The sequence below is a fragment of the Odocoileus virginianus genome, unplaced genomic scaffold (genome assembly GCF_023699985.2).
Source record: "Odocoileus virginianus isolate 20LAN1187 ecotype Illinois unplaced genomic scaffold, Ovbor_1.2 Unplaced_Scaffold_14, whole genome shotgun sequence".
Taxonomy (NCBI): domain Eukaryota; kingdom Metazoa; phylum Chordata; class Mammalia; order Artiodactyla; family Cervidae; genus Odocoileus; species Odocoileus virginianus.
The window spans coordinates 1,760,487-1,775,759 of record NW_027224276.1 but is presented as its reverse complement, the minus strand read 5'-3'; the positions used below and the strand labels follow the sequence as shown (position 1 = coordinate 1,775,759).

The 15,273-nt window shown below is 40.6% G+C and overlaps 1 protein-coding gene across 4 annotated transcripts in view; it reads left to right on the top strand.

Annotated features, from left to right (window-relative positions):
- The window catches only part of PFKFB1 (6-phosphofructo-2-kinase/fructose-2,6-biphosphatase 1), a 100,557-nt gene that overhangs the window by 82,446 nt on the left and 2,838 nt on the right, over positions 1-15,273 (top strand). For 3 of the 4 annotated variants that reach the window (XM_070462811.1, XM_020913157.2, XM_020913154.2), the window contains exons 8-11: positions 69-276; positions 3,501-3,647; positions 8,930-9,034; positions 13,412-13,541. In XM_070462811.1, coding sequence (XP_070318912.1) covers positions 69-276; positions 3,501-3,647; positions 8,930-9,034; positions 13,412-13,541 — 590 coding nt within the window. The remainder of the gene's footprint in view (positions 1-68; positions 277-3,500; positions 3,648-8,929; positions 9,035-13,411; positions 13,542-15,273) is intronic. The other variant, XM_020913155.2, reaches the window with a different exon arrangement.

Here is a 15,273-nt window from a genome sequence, read left to right as displayed (position 1 = left end):
TTCTCTTGGGATCAGCCTCTCCAACATCAGCTCCTGAGTTGCCCTTGCTCCTGCTTGGACTGGCCCAGCCACCTGTCCTACATCAAGATCTTCGATGTGGGCACACGCTACATGGTGAATCGTGTGCAGGACCATATTCAGAGCCGCACAGTCTACTATCTCATGAACATTCACGTCACACCCCGCTCCATCTACCTATGCCGGCATGGTGAGAGTGAACTCAACCTCAGAGGCCGTATTGGAGGTGACTCTGGACTCTCAGCTCGGGGCAAGCAGGTAGGGAAGGCCCTATGCACTCTGAAACATTGACTGGGCTGGTTCAAGTGGGCCACATGTTGGTGGGGTGGCTGCTGACTGGGTCCTGAGGGTGGAGGGGCTCAGTGACAAGGTAAAAGCAGGTTCTGGCTACTCCTGCTCTTCCACCCCATTAGCCACTCAGTCTTGACCCATCTTTGCATGGCTTCCATGTGCCACCAGCAACTCTAATGCTTTGGTCCTGGCACACCAGGCCTTCCCAGACCACTTGCTCCTCCAACCCCATTAAAATTAGCACTGTCTCTCCTGCCTGACTGGTCCCCTCATTTTTCTCACAACTCTGTGTCTTCATTTGTGCAGTTTCCGCCATAGATGCTGCCCTCCTCTGTCCCTTCTGTCAGCTGGTGACCATCCTTTGCACAGACAGCTGCCCTGAAGTGTCCCACACTTGAATCCATCTTTTCCTGCATTACTAAGGGCTGATGCTATGCTCCCAAACCCCCACTGCAGGTCATCATAGAGTTGACTCTTGTCCCCCACCAGTTACCACTTCTTTCCTGCCCTCCCTTCTCCACCCTTTCCAGGACCCATCTCCTGCTCCATGGGCTGATCCAGGAAGCCCTCCCCTGTCCTCTCTTGCCCTCCCAGGCAAGTCACTTGGACTCCATATCCCCCAGTTCTGGCCCATCTCTGACCTTCATGGTGGGAGTCTCTTTTCTGAGTGAGTGAGTGAAAGTTGCTCAGTGGTGTCCAACTCTTTGCAACCCCATGGACTATACAGTCCATGGAATTCTCCAGGCCAGAATACTGGAGTGGGTAGCCTTTCCCTTTCCAGCGGATCTTCCTGGCCTAGGAATCGAACCAGGGTCTCCTGCATTGCAGGTGGATTCTTTACAAACTGAGCTATCAGGGAAGCCAATGGTGGGAGTCTCTTCTTTCTAGTCAAGAATAATGACCTGCATGTTATACATGCTGCCCAAGTAAAGAGACACATTTTCCTGCATTTGGCCCTCTCCCTGGGCTTGTTAAAGGGGCTTCCCAGGTAGCTTGGATGACAAAGAATCTGTCTGCAGTGCAGGAGACTTGGGTTTGATCCCTGGATTGGGAAGATCCCCTGGAGAAGGGAATAGCAACCCACTCCAGTATTCTTGCCTGGAGAATTCCATGGACAGAGGAGCCTGGCGCGGCTACAGTCCATGGGGTCACAGAGTCAGACACAACTGAGTGACTAACATTTTCACTTTCAGTGGGCTTGTTAATATAGGTATTGTTCTTGCTGGGAGGATGACGTGGGGTGGGATAAGAGGGAAATGAGGTGCAGGAGGGAAAGAGCTTCCTCTTTTATTGGACACATCTGCACATTCATGGCACCATCTACTTCCACATTTGTGGCCTCATTTAATCTTCACAACTCTGTGGGGTGGGCATTACCATCACTGATTTATGGAAGAGGAGGCTGAGCCCCAGACAGGAACAGAAAGTGGCCTCTGGTCACACATTCAGTAAAGGACAGAGCCAGGACTGAAAACCAGGCCTTCCTGCTTGCCCCTCAGCCTCCCCCACTGCAGAGCTGGCAGTGTTGCAGGCAAGTCATCACACCAGAAGCCTCAGTCCTCTTGGCTCCTTTTCTGTTACTTTCAGACTGGCAGTATCCCCTCAAGGTGGACTCTGACTTCTGACTATTACCTCTCTCACTCCTCAAAGAAGAGTCAGAGGCCATAGAGATGCCACCCAAGCCTGTGGCACCACCTACAGCCAGGGGTCTCTTGGTTGGGGCTGTCCATGACCTTGCCCACACAACTAAGCACCCAGTTTGGACACATGCCCATCTCCATACAACATGCCTCCTTAAACAGAAATGTGTACATGTACATGCACATGCCTTGCTCCAACTTTCATGCTAAAGAGCACAGTGCAGCATGCATGGCTTCCAAAGTATTTTCCCATCAACTGTCATCCACAATCGAGCACAGTAGCTCTCACTATGTGCCAGAGAGCACTCTGGTGGCTCCCCTCTACTATCTAATGTGACACTCACAGAGACCAGGCTGGGTGAGCTAATGCTGTTTGCATGTTACAGTCAGGAGATACAAAGCCAAAGTGGGCCCATGATATGCCCCAGGGCACAAGGGGACCCTGTAAGGGAGCCGGGGTAGATTAAACCCTATCACTTGTCTCCCAATCAGGACTCCTTCCACCAGAGCACACTGACTGTTGACTCATAATCCATAATTAGAATGTGTGGACACAATGCCTATATCCGTACATAAAAATGTGTGCCTGTATCTGTACATTTGTGCAGATGTTCCCCCACACATCATCTATGATTAAAAACTTGCCTATCTGCAGAAGAAGAGTGAACCAGTTGCTCATATGCACTTCCACAAACCTAATTGGTTCCTTTTGGTGCTGTCACTGTTTCCCTCACTGGATGGGCTATGTCTTGAGATCTGGCCACCCCAGCACCCAACACATGGCTACACACACTCAGTAAATATTTGAATGCCCTTAGAATCTTAGTACCAGGTCCTCTGCTCAAGCAATGAGAATTCACGAAGTCAAAGAGAAATGTCCCCTACATCCCACTCGCATACACTTTCAGACCATATTCAGAGTACCCAGAATCCTAGAATTTCCTGCCCAGAGTCTGCTTCCAGTATTTATATGGGGCCTGTCCCAGAATCTGTTCACGTGAGAACAGGACATGTCACAAAATTGTTCACCCCTAGGAAAAGGAATGGCCAAGGGGTCACTGTTTGTATGTCATGGGGATTGGTGAAGATATGGTATAGACAGAATTTGTTCCTGTGACTGGATTATCCATAAGCATGTACTTAAGGTGCCTAGGAGTACAAGGTGGAGCAGAAATGGGAAAAGAAGGGAGGTGGACTATAAGTGGAGTGCTTCTATTTGTACTTTTGTCCCAGGCCCACAAATGTTAGAAGTGAACTGTTTGAATGAATGAATAGCCAAGTAGGAGGTTCTATGAACAAGCAGCAGTGAATACACACACACATACGCACATATACACACATAAATACACATATTATTTTCTATTCCCTTGGTCCTTAGTCATGTGGGCAAGAATATGACTTTTTGTAAATTGGAAACATTTAAACTCTACTCCTCTTTTTTCATTATCACTCCATTATTTGTGGTAGATCTAAATTTATTCTCACGGCCACCTTGTCTTCTTTCATCTCTCTTTTTCTCATCCTCTCCTCCTTTGTACCCCCACTCCTCAGTATGCCTATGCCCTGGCCAATTTCATTCAGTCCCAGGGTATCAGCTCCCTGAAGGTGTGGACCAGCCACATGAAGAGGACCATCCAGACAGCTGAAGCCTTAGGCGTTCCCTATGAGCAATGGAAGGCCCTGAATGAGATTGATGCGGTGAGATGGAGGGGGATGGATTCCCTGGTGGGTAGTGACTCTAGACTTATCCCCTGGATTGCCTTTGCTCTGGCTCATATGCAAAACCTAATTAATTCAACAAACTTTTCTTGTGCTAAACATTGTTCTGTGCCTTGGGGATCCAGTGAAGTTCAGAATAGACAAGGTCTTTACTCTAATGGAACCCGAAGGTTGACAGTGAAGAAGACATTGCATTGCATGCAACAAAAGTTTGTGAGAGGGGAAATACAAGGATCTATAGAGTCTCAGAAGGTGAGGATATTCTTGACAAGACAGTGGTGGAAGATTTAGAAGGAAAGTTTCCTAGAAGCAGGCAAAATGTACTTGGGTAAGGGAATAATTTTAGTTCAAGGAATAGGGAACAGTTCACGTGAAAGCCCAGAGATGATAATAGAGCATAGCAGGTTCAGGGAACTGAAGGAAAATAGCAAAGAGTCTGAGATAGTGATTGTAAGGTCTGGAGAGAAAGGAGATGAGGTTGGAAAAGAAGAGAGCTTATGGGGCTTTATAGTCCATATTGAGGGATTTGGATGCTACCCTAAAAATGGGAAAACATTGGTGTGGTCTAAGTCAAGGAGTGGGCTACCATGTGCAAAATAGATAACCAGTGGGAAGCTGCTGTATAGTACAGGGAACTCAGATTGGTCCCCTGTGATAACCTAGAGGAGGGGGGTGGGGAATGGGAAGGAGGCTCAAGAGGGAGGGGATATATGTATACATAGAGCTGATTCACTTTGTTGTATAGCAGAAACCAATGCAACATTGTAAAGCAATTATCTTCTGATTAAAAATTATTTTTAAAAAATTACCTCCTTCCTCAAAAGGAGGAGTGGGCCAAATGTGATTCACATTTTCTTAAAGACCATGCTGTGAAGACTCCATCCATGACTCCATCATGATCATGTCTGGAGACTAGGCGGGAAGAGGGCCAGAATGAGAATGCTTACCAGTATGGAGATGACCGCATTAGCCTAGGCAAGAAGTGAGGGTGTGATGGACCAGATGTGTATTGGAGATGAAATGAAGGAAAAACTTAGTGAATATTTCATCTGACCCTCATGACACAGTCTCTCTTTAGAGTCAGGTTTTTCCATGAGTTCTTTAGGAAGATATTTCCTCTCCATTGTCTCACCTGCACTATAGACACGTTTACATCAGGTAGCAGCCCACAGGTTATGATTGTTAGATACTAAAGTAAAAGCTTCATCACAGATGTAGATAACTTCTGTGTAGGTAGTATAACCTGACTGCCTGCTAGATAAATACAGGAAATGTGTGTGTACATGCATAATAACATATATACTTAACTGTAGATGTATAGAGACACACATATTTAGAAAAGGGAAATACAACATTGTTATACATATGACATATATTATTATAAAATACACGTGAGACAACTTTTCATCATAATAGTTCAGTTATTGTTTGTTTATGGCACAAATGTGGTGTAAGCACTTATTGGATCCCTACTCCATTTCAAACTCTAGAATAGTGCTAGAGACAGAGATTGGTTTCTGTCTTCATTGAATTTTCAGAAAAAAATAGGGTAGACAGAGGAATACAAAACAGCATGTGTGATGCAGACTCTGGTAGGCTAGAATGTGGGCACACAGATGCTGGGGCAAGGCATCTGACCCAGCCACGATCTGCCTGGAGGAAGTGATGCCTACTTAAAACCTGAGGGTTGAGTAACAGTGAGCCAAGTAGAGAGGATCAGGAATCATGCAGAGAAAGCAGCATAAGCAAAGAGGGAATTGTGTATGTGTATAGGTCTACTAAGGTTATAGCAGTGGAGATGGAGAGAGAAGAAAGAGGAATAGATTTGATAGAAATTTAAGGATTAGAATCTCAGAAATTAGCTATGAGAGATGGGTCCAGAAGGAGGAAGAATTTAGAATGATGTCTAACTTTCTGGTTTATTTCCATTACCAATACTATATTAATAATTAGATATATTAACCTAATAACATTAGATTAAATTGATCTATTTAAATTACTATATAATCTAAGCAATATTAATTATAGAGTAATATATTCCATGGATTGTTTTTTAATTGTGCCTTGTACATTCTGTACTAGTCTCTTTCATATATATTATCTATAGTATTCAAAATACTGTTGTGAGATAGTTATAATTATCCTTATTTTGCAGATGAGGAAAATAAAATTCAAAGAAGTTAGGCGATTTCTTTAAGTCCATAAGGGATCAGTGGTCACTTCCACAGGCAACAAATTCCCAGCATGCCTCAGAATAAAAAGTCAAAGCCAATCTGGAAGGACTTTGTGAATATACAGAGTGCATTTTCTCCCATGGGTAGTGTCAGATGCAGGTTTGACACTGCCTATCTTCTTGTAGGTTGGGACAGGGGTGAACCTAACTCCTAAGGAAAGCCTGGTTGGTGGCTCAGAAGACAACCAGAGCCCATTGCTTCACTACAGGAAGGTCTAATTGGAATCTAGCAAACTAGAAGGGAATCTTATAAACCCAACATCGATCCCACCTCTACCAACAGCCACCTCACTTCTGTGGATTTCTTAGTGAGAACTCATTCTTTGAGAGCCCTTAATTCCTTCTTTGGGTCAGGAGAATGTATATCCCCAAGGACCACTCTGAAACTGAGGAATTTGCTAATTCTTGCCTTCTGAGAGAGGTCTGTGGATACCTATTTTTTTATCTGCCAGAGGTCCTGGAGAAGAAGTGTAGGCAGGAGGGATGGGAAATGCCTATAACACTGAAAAGTCCTGTTGTGGATATGTACATACACATGCACTTGCGTACACAGTCACAGACATCCACCACAGGTATGTTTACACTCACAGATATGCGTTTCACAGACACATAGACTAACTAGTCAAACACAGGTTTTCTCTCAGACACATCTACCAATCATATGTGCACCATTCATGCACACACACACTCTTACAGACAGACACACCTAGAGGCACATATCACATTCACCATAGACACACATGCAATCTGTGCATATATCTACATCACAGAGACACATAGAGACCCACATGAAGAGACAGACCACAGAGACACCTATGCAGGCACATTCTTAGATGACGTGCCATCCTTTATATACACATACTCATATATATACTTACATATATATGCTGAGACAAATGCACAACCAATAGCATAGGACCTTAAACATACCAAAAATACACATCATGAGCAAGCTACACAAACACAGTCACAAATTCTTAAACCCACAAATTTATAAAAATACACACATATGTACAATGTACATCTATAAACCTGTTAGGATAATCATAGAGAAGCACCACAGATACCCACCATGCACTCAGCCTGAACACACCTATGCACATGTACTCATTCTCACATCCACACAGCTACATACCTTGTGCACACATATACACATACACCAGACAACAAATAGAATGTATTTTCTCCTTCCATAGAGGCAGTAAAGTGAAGTAGTGAAAGTGTTAGTTGCTCAGTTGTGTCCAACTCTTTGCAACTCCATGGACTATAACCCACCAGGAAGAAGAGGTGGCAAGAATACACAGAAGAACTATACAAAAAAGGTCTTAATGATCCAGATAACCACAATGGTGTGGTCACTCACCTAGAGTCAGACATTCTGGAGTGTGAAGTCAAGTGGGCCTTAGGAAGCATTACTACAAACAAAGCTAGTGGAGGTGATGAAATTCCAGTTGAGCTATTTCAAATCCTAAAAGATGATGCTGTTAAAGTGTTACACTCAATATGTCAGCAAATTTGGAAAATTCAGCAGTGGCCACAGGATTGGAAAAGGTCAGTTTTCATTTCAAACTCAAAGAAGAGCAATGCCAAAGGGACTATCATGCAGTTGTGCTCATTTCACATGCTAGCAAGGTAATACTCAAAATCCTTCAAGCTAGGCTTCAGCAGTATGTGAACCGAGAACTTCCAGATGTACAAGCTGGGTTTAGAAAAGGCAGAGGAACCAGAGATCAAATTGCCAACATTTGTTGGATCATAGAAAAAGCAAGGGAATTCCAGGAAAACATCTATTTCTGCTTCACTGACTACACTAAAGCCTTTGACTGTGGATCACAACAAACTGTGGAAAATTCTTCAAGAGACGGGAATATCAGACCACCTTACTTGTCTCTTGAGAAACCTGTTTGAATGCCAAGAAACAATAGTTAGAACTGGACATGGAGCAATGGACTGGTTCAAAATTGGGAAAGGAGTACGTCAAGGCTGTATATTGTCATCCTGCTTATTTAACTTATATGCAGAGTACATCATGCAAAATGTCTGGGCTGGATGAATCACAAGCTGGAATCAAGATTGCCGGGAGAAATATCAACAACCTCAGATATGCAGATGATACCACTCTAATGGCAGAAAACAAAGAGGAACTAAAGAGCTTCTTGATGAAGGTGAAAGAGGAGAGTGAAAAAGCTAGCTTAAAACTCAACATTCAAAAACTAAGATCATGGCATCTGGTCCCATCACTTCATGGCAAATAGATGGGAAAAAGTGGAAACAGTGACAGACTTTATTTTCTTGGGCTTCAAAATCACTGCAGCCACGAAATTAAAAGACTCTTGCTCCTTGGAAGAAAAGCTATGACAAACATAGATAGTGTATTAAAAAGCAGACATCACTTTGCCAACAAAGTCCATATAGTCAAAGCTATGGTTTTTCCAGTAGTCATGTATGGATGTGAGAGTTGGACATAAAGAAGACTGAGTGCTGAAGAACTGATGCTTTCAAATTGTGGTGCTGGAGAAGACTCTTGAGAGTCCCTTGGACAGCAAGGAGATCAAACCAGTCAATCCTAAAGGAAATCAGTCCTGAATATTCATTGGAAGGACTGATGCTGAAGCTGAAGCTCCAATACTTTGGCCACCTGATTTGAAGAGCTGACTCATTGGAAAAGACTCTGATGTTGGGAAAGATTGAGGGCAGGAAGAGAAGGGGGTGACAGAGATGGTTGCTTGGTGGGGTGATAAGATGGTTGAATAGCATCATCAACTCAATGGACATGAGTTTGAACAAACTCCAGAAGATAGTGAAGACAGGGAAGCCTGGTGTGCTGCAGTTCATGGAGTTGCAAATAGCTGGACTCGACTAGTGACTGAACAACAATAACAGACAGCAGACCCAAACCTAGAGGTGTGTTAACAGAAACCCAGGTGCTTGTGTGCTAATGTTCCATGATCATTGGCCTCGGACCTATGGTAAAGGTTGTGGAGATTTCAACTTGCATAAACTTTTGTCCCCAAATAATTTTTCTCAGGGTGTCTGTGAGGAGATGACCTATGAAGAAATCCAAGAACACTACCCTGAAGAATTTGCACTGCGAGACCAAGATAAATACCGCTATCGCTATCCCAAGGGAGAGGTAAGATTTGGAGGGGTGGCCGGACTCTTAGGACTCCTCCCCAGTATCTTTATTCCAACTACCAGGATTCCATATTTCCCCGGACAGCTTTAGAAACAGGGTAAAGCAAATTTTGCAGCATCTTTCATCCCACAAAGCACATGATTATCTGGCCCTTGGCTCTCTCATTCTTGGCTATAAACAACATTTTCCTCTTTTTAAAGGCAGTACATTTGCCTGTTTATTTCCTTCTTTCAGGAAGGCTCACTTTATCCTAGACTTTGTCTTTAATATTCTTTCACTAATGGCATCTGAAATATTTTAATGTACTTTAATTTTCTGACACTTTATTGCCAAGTTGCCTAAAGCTCCAGCCTTTCTGGACTGTAGGTTGGAGTCCCAAGTGACAATGGCTAATGGTTTAACCAACTCTTCTGCCACCATATGAACCAGATTATCAGTTCCCTATTTCCATGTGGTGGTGAATCCTCATTGCTTTCAACCCAGCCTCCATTTAGCCAGTTCCACATGTTAGAATATTTATTAGTCATACTCCATTTCTGATACAGGTTCCTGAGGAAAATTATCAGAAAGCAGACTATTAGAGAAGATGAAATGATAGATATCTTGTGTTACAAAGCACTTTAACATTTGTATTTTCATCCTCAGAAATGACATTATGAAGTCAGTGACTGTGCCCTCATTTTCCTTTTTATATTTTGAGGCTATATTATTAGAAGCATACAAATTTAAAGCAATTATATCTCCTTAGTAAACTGTATATTTTATTATATAGTGAGCAAGCCTCTTTCCCCCCTAATAATGCTTTTTTTTATATGATATTAAAATTTTGTCTGCTCAGTATTTGGTTAGTTATTTACTTTCAACTTCTCTGTGTAGTTTTGTTTTGTTTCCTATAGACAACATAGAGCTGGGTTTTGTTGGTTTTGATAAATACTGGAAATATATGACTTTTGAATGGCAAGTTTGGTATACTTTTATTTTAATTACCAATTTATGTGAACTTATTTCTACTCTCTTATTTTGAGCTCTTTAAGTTTGGTTATTTTTTGTCTTTTCCTCCCTTCTTTATAATTGATAAAATTTTACATCTATGTTTGAGTTATGCAATCTCTTTCCATTCTTTTAGAGTTACTCTTAACATTTTAATATGTATGACTGACAAAATCTAAAAATCAATATCTCTACCTGCCTCCTGAATCAATATAAAAACTTTACAACTCTGGTCACTCCCACTCTTATATTGCTTGTTAATTATTGTTTTTTATTTTACTTACTTCAAACTTGTGTCTTATTCCCCAAACGAATTATTATTGTTAGTATTATATTTATTATTGTAAGCACAGCTTACTCATTGAGTGTTAATTGAATGAATTCTTGCTGAAGCACTTCAATTTATACCAATCTATCAGAATACATCACTATTTGTCCCTATAATGCCAACATATCGTATTTTTGGGTTAAATTGACATGACCAAAGTAAAATTATTGTGAATTCTAGATAAAATAGAATTATTTCCATTATACCAATCTATCAGGATACATCACTATTTGTCCCTATAATGCCAACATATTGCATTTTTGGGTTAAATTGACATGACCAAAGTAAAATTATTATGAATTCTAGATAAAATAGAATTACTTCCATTATACCAATCTATCAGAATACATCACTATTTGTCTCTATAATGCCAACATATTGCATTTTTGGGTTAAATTGACATGACCAAAGTAAAATTATTATGAATTCTAGATAAAATAGAATTACTTCCAAACAATAAACTTTGTACCCACATAGATGGATTTTTTCTTTTTAAAAAATTTTATTGGGTTATAGTTGATTCACAATGTTGTGTCACATATACATATATTTATTCTTTTTTGGGCTCTTTTCTCATATAGGTTATCACATAATATTGAAGAGTCCCTTGTTTTATTCAGCTGGCTCTTACTGATTATCGATATTATGTATAATTGTGTGTGTGTATTAATCCCAAGCACCTGATTTATCCTCCCTCCCACATTTCCCCTTTGGTAACCATAAGTTTGTTTTTGATATCTGTAAGTCTGTTTCTATTTTGTAAATAAGATCACTTATATCATTTTTTTTAATTATATTCCACATATGTGTGATGTCATATGATATTTGTCTTTTTCTGTCTGACTTCAGATAATCTCTAGGTCCATCCATGTTGCTGCAAATGGCCTTATTTCATTCTTTTTGATGGCTGAGTAATATTCCATTATATATGTTAATTAATATATACACAATGAAACAATGAAATTTATATGTATACAATGGAATATATTATAATTCAGTTCATCTATTTATAGATATTTAGGTTCTTCTTCTCTATCCATTCGTGTTGATACACATTTAGGTTGCTTCCATGTCTTGCTTTTGTAAATAGTGTTACAAAGAACATTGGAGTGCATGTATATTTTTGAATTATGGTTTTCTCCAGATAAATGCCCAGGAGTGGGATTGCTGGGTCATATGATAGTTTTATTTTTAGTTTTTTAAGGAACCCCCATTCTGTTCTCCTAAATGGATTTTATATAGCAGAAATGAGGGGAAATCACTTATCTAAATAAAATATAATTTTTACTAACTAAAAAATATTGTATATAGTCAGTGTTTATTTAGATTCAGCCACATATTTACCAATTCCTTTGATCATTCTTTCATGTTACATCTTAAGTTTTCCTTCTGAGTTAAATGTCTATCTTTCTTTTAGAATTTTCTTTAGGAGGATCTGTTGGTAGTACACTCACCTTTCCTTTTGTCTAAAAATGTCTTTTGGAGGGGTGGTCCTCAAACCTAGATGGTACTTTGGCAAGGTATCAAACACTAGGTGACAATTTTCTCTCTGGAGTTATCATCACCACTGTCTTCCTGATTGGTTTCTAACATGGCTAAGAAGTCTCCTACAAGTCTAATTGTTATTTCTTTTCTCTCTGGCTGCTTTAGGGTCTTTGGGTCTCTATTGCTTTTAAGCTTCACTCTGATGTGTCTAAACATTAATTTCTTTTAATTCATCTTGCTTGGAATTAATTGGAATTCCTGGATCTGAGAACTGAGATTCTTCATCAGTTCTAGAAAATTCCCAGGCATTATATCTTTAGCTATTCCTCTCTCATATTTTCTTTATTATCTCCTTCTAGAAATGCAACTAGATATGTGTTAGTTTTACCTCTATGCTTCATGTCTCCAGACTTCTTATTTTCGATCTCTTTGCTACATTCTGAGTAATTTCTTCAGCTCTCTCTTCCAAAACATTTTATTTAATGCTCTGCTTACTCTATCCATTGAGTTTTCCATTTTAATGAATATATTCTTCATTTATAAAAATTCTACTTAATTCTTTTTCAAATCTGGATCTTATATTCAATAGCATCTTATTTCTTCCTTGCATTTTTGAGTCAATCTTTTACTTCTTTAAAAATCTTGAGAATATTTATTTTATATTGTGGATCCTTTATCTTAAGTTTTTAGAGTTCTGCTTATTTTTACTTATTATAGCTTATTTTCTGTGTGTGTTATATGAGCCTCAGTTTGAAAAAATTTATCTGTGGGAAATCCATGCAGCCTCAGTTGAGAGAATCTAGAGAGAATTTACATTTGCTTCTTCTAGACACTCCTGGAAGCAAATGACTTGAAATCACTTTTTATTAAACTCTCAGCTTAGCATTTTCTAAAACACATGGGTAATATACTTCTGAACCACAAATCTATCTAACGATATGTTTGGGGTTATACATTCTTAGTGGAGGCTTTTCCTAATTTTTTCCTCCAAGAATCAGACAGAGACACATTTTTTTATTGTTTTCCTTTGCCTGTGGATATATTTTAGCTTATAATTTTATTGAGGATGTAGTCCTTTGAAGGTCTCAGTCCCAAATCCCTACCCTATACACACCTAAGGCTTCATCTCATATTTCTATTATGTTTTAAAAGCTCAAGGCTCTTGGATACTGTGATTGACAAATGCCCCCATGGGAATTATGGCTTCTATATCTATTCATCACTCTTTTTCCCAAGTTTTTCTTCATTTAGGAACCCTATATTCATAATGTTGTGTTTTCTTGAAAGATCAGCAGTGCAAACATTTATTTTATCCAGCTTTTCTAGGGATTTTTTAGTGGAAAGTTTTATTATTGTTATTGTTATTGTCTACTCCACTATATTGATTGCTCCGTTAATAGATGAAAAAATAAGGCCCTAGGAAGGAAGTGAGTTGCCCAAGGTCATACTGCTGACCAACAACTGAACTGGCACCACAATCAAGTTTTCCTGATTCCTGGTCTAGAGTTCTTCTCCTCAGGGCAAATGTGCCTCATCTCCCCTTCTTACACAAATGTTTCTCTCCCTTTCAGTCTTATGAAGATCTGGTCCAGCGTCTGGAGCCAGTTATAATGGAGCTAGAGAGGCAGGAAAATGTATTGGTGATCTGCCACCAGGCTGTCATGCGGTGCCTCCTGGCCTACTTTCTGGACAAGAGCTCAGGTACCACTTTTCTCTCTGTTCCTGGCATGGGAGCTGCATGTAAGTTGAGACTCTCTGACACCAGAAACTGGTGGTTTATATCTTAATAGTTAAGAGTACAATATTTAGAACACGGGTGCATGAGTCCAAGTTCTTACTCTGTCTCGTGATACCTTTGGCAAATTACTTTAACCTCTCCCCGGTGGCTCAGTAGTAAAGAATCCACCTGCAATGCAGGAGCCACAGGAGATGTGGGTTCAATCCCTAGGTCAGGAAGATCCCCTGGAGGAGGGCACAGCAACCCACTCCAGTATTCTTGCTTGGAGAATCCCATGGATGGAGGAGCCTGGCAGGCTACAGTCCATGGGGTCGCAAACAGTTGGACACAACTGAAGCGACTTAGCAGGTTGCAGGCTCTGTTCTCAGTTTCCTCATCTGTAAAATGGAGAGAATGATGAAGTTTAAATAAATTAACATATGTATAGAGCTTAGAACAGTTCATGACACAAAGTATGGGCCATATAAGTGTTAGCTGCTATTATTAATATCAGTGTTATTATGAGTTAACATTTTCAAAGCCAACCTTAATCTGTTTCAACCCGAGAAAGCTGAGTCAGTATTTCTCAGAGGCATGCTGTCATCAGTGGAATGGGACCTCTTGTGATTTTTTTTTTTAACTTTTTGGCCACACCGTGCATGTGCCATGTAGGATCTTATTTCCCTGACCAGGGATCAAACCCGCCCCCTGCAGTGGAAGCACAGAATCTTAACCACTGGACCACCAGGGAAGTCCCTAGCGTCTTGATTTTGATTATAGGTTTCTATCTTTGCTCTGGGGATGATTTCTCCAAGATAGTGGTGTTTTCATTTTTAAATGATAATTTATTTTTATTAAAAAATCTGGATATTTTCATTTGCAGAGTATTTACACACTGATTACAAATTGCAAGCTAGGGCAGCTGTCCTGGCAAGGGACTATCATGTCACCTCCAGGTGTGAAAGTCTATTTCTGAAATGGAAGCTGAAGTGTTGGCATCTCCAGGATACTGGAGTAAGGATGTGTGAGGACAGTGCAAAGTCATATTTGAAGTGTACAATGTCCTGCAGACTTGGATCTTTTCTATGATGCTAGCTTCCAAACAAAGGGCTCTTATAATATGGAGTCATCTAGAATTGGAACCTGGAGGACTTGAGAACTTGACATTGGACAAGTAATTTCCTTTGCTTGGTCCTCAGTCTCCTCAATGGAAAAAAGGTGACAGGGGATGGGGTGGTGCTGCTAGATTTCTGATACTGTTCACATCTCTACTGCTCAGTACTAGTTTTGAGACTGTGAGGCTGGCCCTGTAACCCTGACTGTGCAGAAGAGGAAATGGAGGCTCTGAGAGATGAAGTGACTTGCCCGAGATCATAGGGCTCAGTGGGGCAGAGAGAGGCACTAATCTTGGGTGCATTCCACAGGCACCTTATCTCAGACACATATGGGATTCATGGGAAGCACATGCATCTCCCATTTGCCCACTGCTTTACCCATATACTACCCGCTTTCATGAACAGGCCATGCCAGCTTGTCACAGCTGTCCTAGGAGCTGGGCTAGGCACAACTGGGCACATGCTTTTACTGCTATTGCTGAAGTAAGGAAACTGAAACTCAGGAAGATGCTGTGACTGAGAACTCAGATCCATAGGACCTCAGAGCTGGGTCCAATCCTGTGCTATAAGAGATAAGATCTTTGAGGACCAGAAAAAGAAA